We start from the raw sequence: 14,528 nt of genomic DNA on the forward strand, positions 1-14,528 counted from the left end.
GTCACACACGTCATGTGTCCTTAAGGGGTTAAGAACTGTTTGACAACTTACCTGAGGTCCTCTGGGGAATGGGGCTGTAGTAGAGCAGAGGAGCAGTGGTATGTGTGAGTGGTGCAATGTGTGAGGGGTGCAGTGTGTGTGTGTGTGTGTGAGGGGGACAGTGTATTAGCAGTGTGTGTGTGTGTGAAGGTTGCAGTGTGTACGTGAGGGCGGCAGTATATGTCAGGGGTGCAGTGTGTGTGTGGGTCAGTATGTGTGTGTGACAGTTACAGTGTGTGTGTGGGGCAATGTATGTGTATGTGGGGCAGTGTGTGTATGTGGGGGCAATGTGTTTATGGGGGGCAGGGGCAATGTGTGTGTATGGGGGGCAGGGGCAATGTGTGTGTATGGGGGGCAGGGGCAATGTGTGTATATGGGGGGCAGGGGCAATGTGTGTGTATATGGGGGGCAGGGGCAATGTGTGTGTGTGTATGGGGGGCAGGGGCAATGTGTGTGTGTGTATGGGGGCAGGGGCAATGTGTGTGTGTGTGTGTGTATGGGGCAGGGGCAATGTGTGTGTGTGTGTATGGGGCAGGGGCAATGTGTGTGTGTATGGGGGGCAGGGGCAATGTGTGTGTATATGGGGGGCAGGGGCAATGTGTGTGTGTGTGTGTGTATGGGGGCAGGGGCAATGTGTGTATAGGGGGGGGCAGGGGCAATGTGTGTGTGTATGGGGGGCAGGGGCAATGTGTGTGTGTATGGGGGGCAGGGGCAATGTGTGTGTGTATGGGGGGCAGGGGCAATGTGTGTGTGTGTATGGGGGGCAGGGGCTATGTGTGTGTGTGTATGGGGGGCAGGGGTAATGTGTGTGTGTATGGGGGGGCAGGGGCAATGTGTGTGTGTGTATGGGGGCAGGGGCAATGTGTGTGTATGGGGGCTGGGGCAATGTGTGTGTGTATGGGGGCAGGGGCAATGTGTGTGTGTGTATGGGGGCAGGGGCAATGTGTGTGTGTGTATGGGGGCAGGGGCAATGTGTGTGTGTGTGTGTGTATGGGGGGCAGAGGCAATGTGTGTGTGTGTGTGTGTATGGGGGGCAGGGGCAATGTGTGTGTGTGTGTGTGTGTATGGGGGGCAGGGGCAATGTGTGTGTATGTGTGTGTATGGGGGGCAGGGGCAATGTGTGTGTGTATGGGGGGCAGGGGCAATGTGTGTGTATATGGGGGCAGGGGCAATGTGTGTGTATATGGGGGGCAGGGGCAATGTGTGTGTGTGTGTGTATGGGGGGCAGGGGCACTGTGTGTGTATGGGGGCAGGGGCAATGTGTGTGTATGGGGGGCAGGGGCAATGTGTGTGTATATCGGGGGCAGGGGCAATGTGTGTGTGTATGGGGGGCAGGGGCAATGTGTGTGTGTATGGGGGGCAGGGGCAATGTGTGTGTGTGTATGGGGGGCAGGGGTAATGTGTGTGTGGGGGGCAGGGGCAATGTGTGTGTGTATGGGGGCAGGGGCAATGTGTGTGTGTGTATGGGGGGCAGGGGCAATGTGTGTGTGTATGGGGGGCAGGGGCAATGTGTGTGTGTGTATGGGGGGCAGGGGCAATGTGTGTGTGTGTGTATGGGGGGCAGGGGCAATGTGTGTGTGTGTGTGTATGGGGGGCAGGGCCAATGTGTGTGTAGAAGAAGGATAGGGGGGGGGGCTTTTTTTTTTTTTTAATGTGTGTGTGGTTTTTTTTTTTTAAACATTTAATTAAAATTAATATATAATTAATATTTAAACATCTTTCTTTCCTTGGTGGTCCCAGTGGGGATTCCCTGGTGGTCCCAGTGGTAGGAGTTCACTCTCGCGAGATTTGGAGCGTTGCCGTGGTAACCGCGGCAACGCTCCAAATCTCGCGAGGAGGAGGACCTGGAGGAGCTGCTGGTAACAGCTCCCGGGTCCTCTCTCCCTCCCCTGCCGGTCGGCTGTCAGTAATGTGCCTGCAGACCGGGGAGGGAGATCACTGATCTCCCTCCCCGGTCTGCAGGCACAATGCAGGGCTGGCACTTGGGCAATGTCAGCCCTGCATTAGCCGGCAGGGGAGAATCTCGGGGGGGGCAATTGCCCCGTTGCCCCCCCCCATGGATCCGCCACTGGGTGGAAGGGGTTTAACTTACCTCTTTCTCCAGCACCGGGCGGGGGACTCTCCTCCTCCTCCTCGGCTGAATGCGCATGCATTCAGCCAGTCCATAGGAAAGCATTCACAATGAAGTTCCCTGAAGTTCCCTAGACTGCTTAGAAGTGATCTGTGTTTTATTACTGGTTCATTATGGGGAATAATCGCACACACAGTGTCACCAGTACAGGATTCTGAAACAGGACCTGCCCATTAAAATTACAGGCAGACCATGTAATAAGCAAGATATAAGCCTGAGGGCCAGTTATTTATAAAGCTCTTCAGAACCCTGAGGTTCAATTTTTCCCCATAATGCACACTATCACATCTGTTATGTATCTGACTCTGAGATATATATATATATATATATATATATATATATATGTGTGTGTGTGTCGGGGGACAATAAGCCAAGCTAGGTTAGTGGAGCACAAGTTGGTTGTGGTGTGCCGAAACCGACATTCGGGTAGGCCTGTAAAAAGAGGGCAAACAGTTAATAGTTTAACACTTTAATATGTCTACATTACACAATCAATACTTTACATTTTATCAGCATTTATCACCATACCATAAAGGAAAATTCGTTAGTGGGAGATACTCTATAACACCAAGATACTGGCTGACCTATGTTATGCCAAGTGGCGAAACAATTAAGCTAAATTGGTGACTTGGGAACCTAACTAGTTGCCAAGTGACGATGAGAGGCTCTACCTAGTATTTGGCCCGTTGGGTATGTTTGCCACCTTTCGTTGTGGTGGGGTGTTGGCCTCTTGGTGAGGATTAGATTCAAAATAAGTTGGCCGTGACAGGTGAGGCCCTAACTGTTTTTGCCAAGAGGGCGGAGATGCAGGGCAGTAACTATAATTTGGCCCGAGGAGCGAATATCTCTGTAGTTGAGGATGGGAGTTCGACTCGCAGGGCTGCTATATAATGGCACGAAAAGCCGAAAACTACCTATGGCCACTTAGGGTACCCTAACAGCCAGACCAAGCTAAAGATAAGTTCTGTAGAGTGAGTGGTTGTTGTAAGAAGGGAGTTAGTACCGTAAAGCCAGTTACTTTCGTGGACAGTCTCAGCCCAGAGGAAGGGGCGACCTGTGTATTATTTATAGCAATATTCCCTCCCACAACTACAAGCCCTGCCTTTCCATACACACAAACATTATATATATATCCATACATACATACATACATACATACATACATACATACACACACACACACACACACACACATACACATACACACCCACTTTATATTTACAAATTTTTGGATGTGTGATATGCAGAATGTTGATCACACAGCCAGCAGACTCTCTGCCAGCACCACATTCTTCTTTGCATACAACCCCCTCTCTGCACATATTTGTGAATGCTTTGGGAAAATCAACAAAGTCATATACAAATAGGAATTAATGGCACTGGGTGAAATAAAGAGCACTGATAGCAACTATTTTATTTGTAAAATCTGATAACATCCTCTGTCTGTGTAGAATTATATTTTTTAATGAATTTGAAAACGAAGATTATATCATGATAAACAAGACTGGGTATTGTGGTCCATTACACATTACTAAAATAGAATGCATTCTTTTTCTCTGTCTCTGTGGACAATTCTGTAGTTATTATCTCCATACCTTGGCATTAAGCACATTAAACAGGACTCAGGATGTTTATTGTAAATAAAAGTAGCTAAGATTAGATCTTCCAAGAAAACGCAGTCAATTCCTTCACCTTGGTGTTACCTTCAGCTCCCTTTCTGGCGGATGCTGGATTTGACATATTGTTCATCTTCTCCCATTAGCAAGAACTAAGCTGTGTCCTTGAGCATGCCTGTAGAACATTTGCTTTAACTAATCTATTACTGAAACATCTACAGTATATTGAATAGGTAGAGATTATCCTAACACAAACATACCCATGGACAACGCTGCGAAATGTATTGGCACTTTATAAAAAGTGAACCCTCTATTACATTACATTGAAATATGTCAGACATATTATGCCAAGAAAATATTAATATTTTTGTCTCACAATTCTGCCTACAGATAACATGAACGGCCTGTATTTGTTTTTTAATATTGTGTAATAACCAACGCTATATTACATCCAGTTGTAGGGTTGGAAGTAAACATTTTTGCACAGTCCACGAGGATAAACAGATGTAATTTGACCACTCTGTATTTAATTAGAATTACAGGGACTGGGTAATCACCATAACAACCTACGCTCACTGCAAGTTTGTGTTGAGATACAAGTGTTAGTTGCAGCAAGTAATTTAAACCCAACATTTAACCAATACGAACAGACTTTAACGAAGCTCTACAATGCATTTTTCGTAAACGATCCCAGCAATGCATAGTTTACATACCGGAGAAATGTGGAAACAGCAACACATGTACTATATTTAAAAAGTGGGGGAAAAAAAAAAAAAGATAATGATGGTGGATTGTTAGGTAGAAAGGAAGAGGTGTAGTAGGTGGGAGCTCAAAACTTCATTGGTCATGTATGACTTAAAAGTATAATACACACTTAATGCAAGCTAATTCTATGATTGTATCTCAATTGATCGAAGAATGGCAACAAATTAAAAAAATTACTTAAGATATCAACAAAGATAATTGAAGGAGCAAATATACTAGTTATTGAAAGAATTATCTCCGGATATAAATCTCTCTAAATGGAGATCTGAAAGAGAAATTTATATTAAGGATCTCCTTCAAAACAATAAGCTGTTGTTGTTGTTTAAGGATTTTAAATCTAATTTGAACCTTTCTGATACAGAGATCTTTTCTTATATGAGAGTAAGAGGATTTATAAATGATTCTTTATTAAGAAGAGATGGTGGCATAAATAATCTGGTTTATAGGATTTTTGAGAAAAAAACAACAAAATCAATATGCTCCATGGCAACTGATTTGATTAGACAAATTTACTCAGATGTTTATCCCACAGCCAAAAAACAATGGGAAAAATATCTTAACACTGTATTGACTGATAAGGACTGGTGCACACCTATGAAACTATTGAGAAAACATATACATTGTTTAAACTTAATCGAAACTTTTTTTTAAAGTTTTTCATAGGTGGTATTTAGTTCCAACGAGATTAGCTAAAATATCTATATCTAATTCCTCCCTATGTTGGAGATGCCATAAGCATGAAGGAGATATGCTACACATTTGGTGGAGTTGCCCAATAATCTCTAATTTATGGGATTCCATATATTGCTTTCTAGAGTTTTTTAATATCAAGATTAAAAAATGCCCACATATAGGTTTACTCCATCTTAAGTGGGATAGACTACCAAAAGACCAGTTAATGCTGGCTATCCATTCTTTTATAGCAGCGAAGATATTAATCGCAAGAACCTGGAAACAAACGGTTATACCTGACAGTAAACAATTTATAACTCAATTATTATTCCAGCTTGAAATGGAAAGAGGAGTTGCATATTCTAATAATGATAGAAAGTATATTCATCACTTTGATAACTTGATATCCAAGATCAAAGATCGTTTTAGTTGACTTAGTCATTTCTCTCTTTAAAATATTCAACGATATTGGTGTTTTTTTTTTTTTCTTTTCCCTTCTTATCTCATCCAAGTATTGTTAAATGTTTGTAATGTCGATACCATCTACGTAAAGTATTTACTTATGCTGTAATCAAAAATGTATGTAGATGTATTTGTGAATATCCTTTAATAATGAAATGGAAAGAAAATTTATTCTAATAAAAAGCATTATGAACTAAAAGTATGGTGGGGAAATGGTATCAGAGGAACATGTAAGAAAATAAATGGAGAGAGGCTAAATAGGAAGAGTGTTGGCTTTTGGCCGAAAGTCATGGAAATATAGGCGGGGGGTGAAAACTACCAAAAGGAAGTGTGAAAAGGTCTGAAAAGCCGTAACCATGGATTCAAATGACAGGATGTTGCAAAGAGATGCAAGTTGAAGGGAGGTGGGATAACGGGGAGTTTGCAGACCAAATTTCTCAAGAACAACCAGGAGCATTATTTGTATGCATACTAGTTCTGTTTGAATGTTATGTCATGTGGTGGGAAGAAGACCCCCTTGAAATGATTCAGTATGGCTAGTGTTTTTGTATCCTTTATCATATTCATTGCTACCAAATCTATCTCTAAATAATATAAGGGACATTTTTAGAGATGTATGCAAGTTAAATTTAGTCTGCAGTCAGATGGAGCATTCAACATAAATGTTTTCAAGTTATTATATTCCAGGTATGAGTTTCCTTTGAAATGTTAAATATTACGTACAATTACAATACTCTGTTCATGGATACTGGTTACAAACAAACATTTACTATAAATTAAATGTTCATAAATAAAATTGCAGATTAATTTAACAAGAGACAGGAGTCTCAATCAGTAGTTCTGCTCTGCAGACATAAAGACCTTGTTTGTTAAGTCATGAATTGTCAGGAATTGACCAAGGAATTTCAAAATTTAAACCACAGCAGTTGATTGAAACATTCTCAATTTTAATTACACCTAGGCTATTTTTGCCTGATATTTAAATGTTCCAGGTTTAGCGGATAGCTCTGTGAGACCTTAGGTCACCTTATTGTTGACAGCTGGATACTACATCAGCTAAACTCATATTTGTAATAGATTTGTCAAATACAAGCCAAATGGAAATGAAACGATAATGGATGCACTCCCTGGTGATCACAAAATTAACTCTCTTTTTCCCCAATACAGTCTGCTTCATTTAAAGGACCACTATAGGTACCCAGACCACTTCAGCTCAATTAAGTGGTCTGGTGCCAGGTCTCCCTAGTTTTAACATTCCAGCTGAAAACATGTTTACAATGCAGGGTTAATCCAGCCACCAGTGTCTGTCTCCCTGACCGCCACTAGAGGCGCATCCTCGATTTACACTGAGTAAATCGCACTAATTCGACGCTGGACGTCTTCCTGGACCTACAGCGTCAAAAAAGATCCCCATAGGAAAGAATTGAGAGGGGGGGGGGGGGGGGGGTTGAATGCGCGTGCGCCTCTGGCCAAGCATGCTCATTCGGCTACACTTGGGAGCTGACGTCAATGGAGGAGGCGCTGGATTAAGGTAAGCAAATAAATGGTTAATAAACCAATTTTTTTTTTTTTTTAAGCGGAACCGGGCGACTAGGGCTCTATAGCGTTAGGAATAAATATTTGTATCCGGAACGCTATAGTGTTCCTTTAACCCCTTAAGGACCAAACTTCTGGAATAAAAGGGAATCATGACATGTCAGACATGTCATGTGTCCTTAAGGGGTTAACCAGAGAAAATATACATAATTGGATCAAGGACAATTTTACCTAGATAACAGCCTGTCAGGCCTTCCATCCAAAACTCAACAACCCCATAAAGAGGGTATCATCAGCCTGAGAAGCAAACAAGAAGTCCAAGTTAATCCTGAAGTGGAATGAAAGAAAAAGGTCAATGGGACAATTAGAACCCAGTAGTACCACAAAGCTGTGTTTCATGGATTCATGGCAAGAAAAACTAAACAAAAAACAACTAATTGCCATACAAAAAAAAACCATAAAAAACTACCAAAAGACACGTGAAACAGCAAATATGGAAAATAATATCTATTCAATATTGAACATTTTGGCTTTACTATAAAAGGCTTTGTGTGGTACAATGCCAACACTGCTCATCACCCTGAGAACACTATACTAATGGTAAAACAAAGTTGGGTTTGCATTATCTTGTTGGATACGTTTCATTAACTGGGACAGAGAAAGGACAAGGACTGAGGGTAAGATGGAGCCAAAGGCAGAGAAATTCTAGAGAAAAACCTGTTTCAGGAAACAGATGGTTTATATGTTCACCTTTCATCATGATAATGACTGTAAACACATGGCCAAAGCTACAGTTGTGTGGCTTAAAGCCAAGAGCCTGAATATTTAAATGGTTCAGTCAAAGTCTAGAACACAATCTGATGAAAATCTCTGGAATAAGTTAAAAGTCACAAAATTGCAAGATCTAGATGTGCACAGCTTGAAGAGACATCTCAAAATACCCACGGCTATAATCAGAACCAAAGGTGGTTCTACAACATACTAAATCAAGGGAGTGGATACCTATGCACTAAAATTTTGTTGGGATCACAATTAAACCAATTTTTGCATTTAAAAAAAAAACAGTTTGAGGAGATTGTCCACTTGGTTTGATGTACAGCTTTTTAAAGTCTTTTGTGTCAATGTACTTACAATGTACAGGATGCTGAATCCACCATTTGGTGAGGACAGTCTGTCAGAGTACTAGGCTAATATATAATCTTCAGTAAAGTATATCTTAATGCTATGCTCTTCTAATGATTGGTGAGTATGTCATGCACTCTCCAGACTCTCAAATGCAAGTAACTTTTAAAGGCGTGGCTAGTAGCATATTTTAAGCTCTGTTTTAAAATATACATTTGGTTGTGATTTAAAATAAGATTTAGAATTCTATACCTGCTTAACCCCTTAAGGACACATGCCATGTGTGACATGTCATGATTCCCTTTTATTCCAGAAGTTTGGTCCTTAAGGGGTTAAAACCATTCAAACCATGCATGTTTTGTGAATTACTACTTTCTGCTAAGTTGTGTAAAGGTGTAAAGGGTATACGTACATATTTCATGGAAAAGTCTCCATGGCACGTTCTTTTTTTCCCAGTTACGGTTACCAGTCATGATCCATTTCTCAATCTTTGGTTGAGCTTGACAATGATCAATCTATTTAAATCTGTCTCCCCCCCCCCCCCCTTTGTGACTAAGCTGTTGATTGGCTCTCAGATGTCCTCTACAATTCACCAAACAGACTTCGTGGAGGTATAGCTTTATACCAGTGAGATACTGAAGAAGATTTCTACAGCACAATTGTTCTAGTTCTTAATGAAACATACATATCAATAAAGAAGACATGTCTGACACACTTTTTTAGCCATTCAGGTATTTAAAGTTGGAATGGTAACTAATATTACACGTTCTTTACCCCCTACGGCATAAAAAATATTAATACAGATTTGGAATGTTACATAAGTAGATCATATATTGGTAAAGTTTCAATTATATTTTTAATACAATATTTAGCAAAAATATACAAGTTTTGAAGAAGGAAAAGTAGAATGTAACAGTAATACACCAAATATTACAATGTCTGTACAACTCGAGTGGGGCAAAATTGGCAGTTTATAACTGCATGCAACTGCAAAAAGTAATTGAGTTGACCAAGCTGGAATAATTCACATTTAAGCACAGATGCTCCCTGGTACAGGTTAAAAAACCACGTATGTTAAAAATACATGTCATTTTAAAGTGAACCATCAATTCTATAGAAATTACACTACTGAATAAAGCATTGAAAACTACCTGTAAACATTTATACAGTTTTCTTTTAAAGTTATAGTAAAGATTTAGCGTTTCAATCTAATTTAATCTTGGCACAGTTAGAGGAGAAACAGGATTATTGCGATGTTTAAGCTGACTGAGAGGCACCAAGATGGAGATACTCCATTCCCAGACAGAGATAAACACACAGCAGTAGGTATTCTACATTACATTTTTTTTTTTCAGACCTAATAATTTTTTTTTTTTATATATAAGGTATAAGTAAACAATCTTAAAATCCTGCAATGATGGCCCCCCTTCAACTCCATATTAAAGGCATAATAAAGCCATTACAGGGGCAGGAGACCCTGGGTGCTGTCTTACCTTATGGGGTTAAACAATTTCTAAACAGTGCAACCCCTAAGCCGTCCTCTCTGCTCCTTTGTCCCCTACTCCAGCCTCAATACTATTAAGAACGATTTTGTCTTGGGCACCGGTGTAAGGCTAAGTAACTGTATTAGATGCGCTCAGTCTTTTAATGGCCGTCCATTGAAAGGCAATGCAATCCTTTCGAAAAGGACGTACAATTCTAGAGCATTCCTCATAATGGGTGGTCAGTGATAGACAGAGCATCAGCGGATGCTGTCAACCTTTCACTGGTCCCTAAAGCAAAATCTCCCCTAATAGTAGCATTGCTAGAGGAGGCGGAAAAGGGAGAGACAGGGGATGAGAGGACAGCTTTGCAGTTCAACGGTTTGAAAGCAGGTTAACCCCATAAGGTAATAAGGCATCCAGGATCTTAAGCCCTCATAACCATTTCATTGAGATGAGCTGGTATGGGAGCTGGAGTGTTCCTATTAGTGCAACTGGTTCTGTAAGACAAGCAATAGGGAAATGTATGGTAGCACATTAATAAAATGGACAATAAATATATAATGTACAATAATATTAGAGAACAGCCACGAAGATTGTACTCTTTAAATGGTTACACTCTATTTAAGATATGCCATAACTTTTTTCAGATTCTCATTGCTGGACACAACTTCTGGTATTGATAGGAGGGTCTGAAAGAGAAAAAGAAAATGGGGTTTGTAAGGACATCAAGGGATAACAACCGAGAAATCCTACGAATCATGCAATACATCAGGGGAGAAAGACTGAATTGTAAATAGCTTAAATGAAAATGATGCCTTATTCTTAGCTTGTAATTCAGTCTCCATGGGGACACATACAATACGGATTAAACTTCCATTATGTTGCTTAACCATCTGGCTATATGGAAAGTTTTATGACAACAGTGGGTTCAAATGCCTTATACATTGCGCAGTACAAAAATACATGCATATTTAATGAGTGATATTAAAGACTTCAACAGAGTGCAATTGTGTTCTGGACTATTAGAGGTGCACTAAGCACTGCTAGATTTTCAACTTGCTGAAATCTTTTGCATTTTGGTGGACCCTGCAGCTTCTAAAATAATATACCCTACAATGCTATACTGCAGGACTTTACATATTTATGTAGACCATCCCTCAAATCGTACACAATTATGTATCTCAGAGACATCTGTAGGACCTGTTTGAGACTTCACAAATTACAGAAAATATTGCCGATTTTAAAAACCAGACCCAGAATCACAGGAGAAGACATTACACATATCTTCTCTTTTAGGAGAATTAGAATACCTTACCGCTCTTATCTTTTCAATGATATCATCCAACTTCTTTAATTCTTTTTCAGAGTTAGAAAGATTCCTTTCCAAAATATCCCTCTGTACAGAGAACATACATGATCAATACAATGTTTTGAAACAAGATGGGGTTAAATATCTATATTCAATTCACAACATTTAGATTTTCATGATCCATAGCTCTTACTGGGTTTAGTGAGATAGGGCAAGGAACTCCATGCTCTCGCTTGTTTGTATTCTATAATTTAGCAGTAAGTGTATCGAGTTAACATGAACTGTAACCCCACCAAATTACTCCATAGAGGACAGACACTCCCCCACCCCCAGCCATAAGTAGTTTTAGTTTTCTTTCATGAATTAAACTACATGCATCCAGGTCTGCAGCACATTAGTGCTTTTACGAAGCATCAGCAACATATATCTCTCAATCAATGTTATATGTTATGTACATTTTGTATATTTAGTCTATAGGGAAAATGGTAAAAGACAAGTTTTACTGCTTATTACAAGCTACTAGAACCCTAAATAGGTCAGTGTGGAGTCATTCCATGTCTTCAAAGGAATTGTGTTCAGATCTGCAGCTCACATGACTGACGGCATTAATAAGTTAGAGCCATTAGAGCCATCTCTACACAGTGCTTATTTCACAGTGGATTTCAAATAAAGCACTGTGCGCTTTGAAATGAATGGATTTAACTTTGTAATTTGATCATCTACACATTATGTCCTACAATACAAACGAAATGCCATAAGGATCAGGGGTTCCTCCCTGCTCAAACAAACCACAGGAAATGGCAATGCTGAGAATGAGTCCAACATGTCCTCAAAACTGTAGGTGGTAAAATGGCACATGTTTTGTTAATGGCATGCTCATGAAAATGGTAAATATATTTACTTACCCAAAGTACTAACGCAGTACTAAATTTCAGATTATCTTAATTTTTAAATTCAGATTTATTTGTGAAAATGTGGGATTTAGTAAATGTATGCATTTTTAACCTAAAAGTGTTCCTTTAAGTTGGACTTTCCATTTGGGAGTAGACTACATAAAGTTAAAAGGAGTCAAAGTCCTTTCACAGTTTCTCAATGACAGATGGTCTGCTAACCTTTCAAGCACTAGGTTAACTTCACAGGATTATAGATTAATTTATACTGTAACTGTATTAGCTTGAATAAAACACAATGGTAGACATGGAATTCGAGGTATATGTATAAATACTGTGCTCTCACATAGCTGTAAGGTTACTTACGTGTTTCAATGATCGATGCACTATTTCAGACTTTGCATTTTCTGTGTCGATGAGCATTAATCTCAGGTTGGTCAACTGATGGAAATTAAAAGTAAAATTACAGTAGGAACTGAAAATGAAACACACAACACTTCACTCTACTGCTCAAAACAGGTAGAACAGGTGCTTGGATCAAAAAATGCCCTACTCATGAACCATGTGCAGAGAATCACGGGTGTTAAGAGACTTGCATCATATTCAAATATGTCATACATAACCTCCCCAACCATCCAAAAAAAATTAAGCAAAAAAATAACACCTTAGATAATTAGTAGTTCTATTTTTTTTTTTAACTTAACTACTGGTTATGCCATCCCTCTGCTCAGATGCCGCCATTGCTTTTTTTTATTTTTTTCTTCTAATTCTTTATTTTTTTGTGCATCAACTCAGTAACATGCGCACTTGCAATGCCACAACAGCACGGGCAAGTTAATTATTGACATACATAGTAGAATAAAGCATGGCTTGTATAAACATTGCACATTTTTAAATAGTAATTAGGCGTAATAGAGGAGTCAGGAGTATCTAACCGTTGGACTAACAGTCAAATTGTTCACCGAAATTAAAGTCTAGCGTGAAGGGCTCCCGTGGTTGTATGGCGTCTAGGTGTAGTGCCCTCGAGGGGGTGTTATAGTCGGTTGTTGGGAGCTAGACCGGTCTGTTTAGGGCCAGTGTGTCCCCTATGGTCTACTTCTCCTGCTGTGGGGTATGTATGTATTTAGAGAGACATAGTGAATGCGTGGGAACCCAAAACCTATATCCACTGGCAGTATGCAAGGGTTGCTGTCAGAGTGTAAGGGCATTAGAGTGTGTTAAAGTGTGCATAGGTTTTGCATAGTGCCCAACCATAGGGGATGTCTGGGGGGGAGGAAAGTGTTGTGAGGTCATTCAGCGGTGAACACCGTGAGTGTCGTCGCTAGGGTTTGGACTATCTTTAGCACAGGTTATTCTGGAGCTCCAGTCAGGTCAGTGCGGTCAAGGTGTTGGGAACAGGTGAGAATGGGGTGGCGAGTGTAAAACAAAAGGAACAGAAATCTGAAGTTAGCAACTTGTAACAAAGTGTAGAGTAGAGTAAGGTGTCACATTATGTCACTGCTCCCTGTCCATTCCGCGGAGTAAAAGGGGTTATATTGTAGCATTGCTTTTTTTATACACTGAAGTTACGGTATGTAGATTTTCAATAGTTTGTTTGCAAAGTATGATGATTTCATACAGTTTCCTGCTTGTCTGATTTGATTACTCATCATAGAGTGGACTAGCGTAAATTTCCATTCATATTCTAAGGGATCGAATAGCTAAAATAGTGTTTCTGTGGCTCTCTTACTAGCTTGACATCTCTATGGTATAAGGAGGTCACATTCTTTAGGGAAAGCAAAAACTCTAGAAAGGTCAGGATGAGTGCAGTACTTTTCAAGACCGATCCTGATTTGGGATTCGATTTAATAAACTTTCAAAATGATAAAATACTAGTAGAAAAACCTCGTAAATGATTTATCTACAAAAAAATCTGCGTAGACTTTAATGGCGACTTGTCTAGATAACCAATTTGCAAAGATTTTCTAAAAGTCTTGAATCATTTGGAAAGTTTATTAAATCGAGTCCTTGGTTGGACACTGCTAGAAAAAGAGTATTTTCTAGGTAAAAATGAGAAGCACAGTGCTTCTAAGCCCCGCGATCCAATGTGGATGATCTAAAATTTCTGTAATCCTCTGATAGCCTTCTGTAGTTAAACAGTCAATCCACAGCTGAAGTATTGCAAGTCGCTCACTCACATATCTGGAAGAATACATCATATTGACACTGGGAGCAGACTTACATCTTTGTGCAGCATTAATTTCTCCTGAATCCAGTCTTGGGCAGCATAAGCCTGATTCTTTGCCATCTCCTCTTTTAGTAGATTGACCTCATTTTCACTTAAATGCAGCGAGCGTTTTAACATAGCATTCTCTTCAAAGACTTCCTAGAACATGAAATGAAATAACCGCTCCTTACCACACGCAAACATAATGATGCATTTATACACAATACACACAAATACTGGTATTTACAAACTGGTAAGTGGAATACTTAGAGGAACACTAAAGGCATGAATAAAGT

The 14,528-nt window shown here is 40.0% G+C and overlaps 1 protein-coding gene across 1 annotated transcript in view; it reads right to left on the reverse strand.

Moving 5' to 3' along the window:
• Positions 1–9,729: 9,729 nt before the first annotated feature.
• SPAG5 (sperm associated antigen 5) overlaps positions 9,730–14,528 on the reverse strand; it is a 40,941-nt gene continuing 36,142 nt past the window's right edge. The window contains exons 27-30 of the mRNA XM_063444242.1: positions 14,248–14,391; positions 12,393–12,467; positions 11,143–11,223; positions 9,730–10,516 (exon numbers count right to left, since the gene is read on the reverse strand). Coding sequence (XP_063300312.1) covers positions 10,445–10,516; positions 11,143–11,223; positions 12,393–12,467; positions 14,248–14,391 — 372 coding nt within the window. The 3' untranslated portion in view covers positions 9,730–10,444. The remainder of the gene's footprint in view (positions 10,517–11,142; positions 11,224–12,392; positions 12,468–14,247; positions 14,392–14,528) is intronic.

This window comes from Pelobates fuscus, chromosome 1, assembly GCF_036172605.1.
Source record: "Pelobates fuscus isolate aPelFus1 chromosome 1, aPelFus1.pri, whole genome shotgun sequence".
In the NCBI taxonomy this organism is placed as follows: Eukaryota; Metazoa; Chordata; class Amphibia; order Anura; family Pelobatidae; genus Pelobates; species Pelobates fuscus.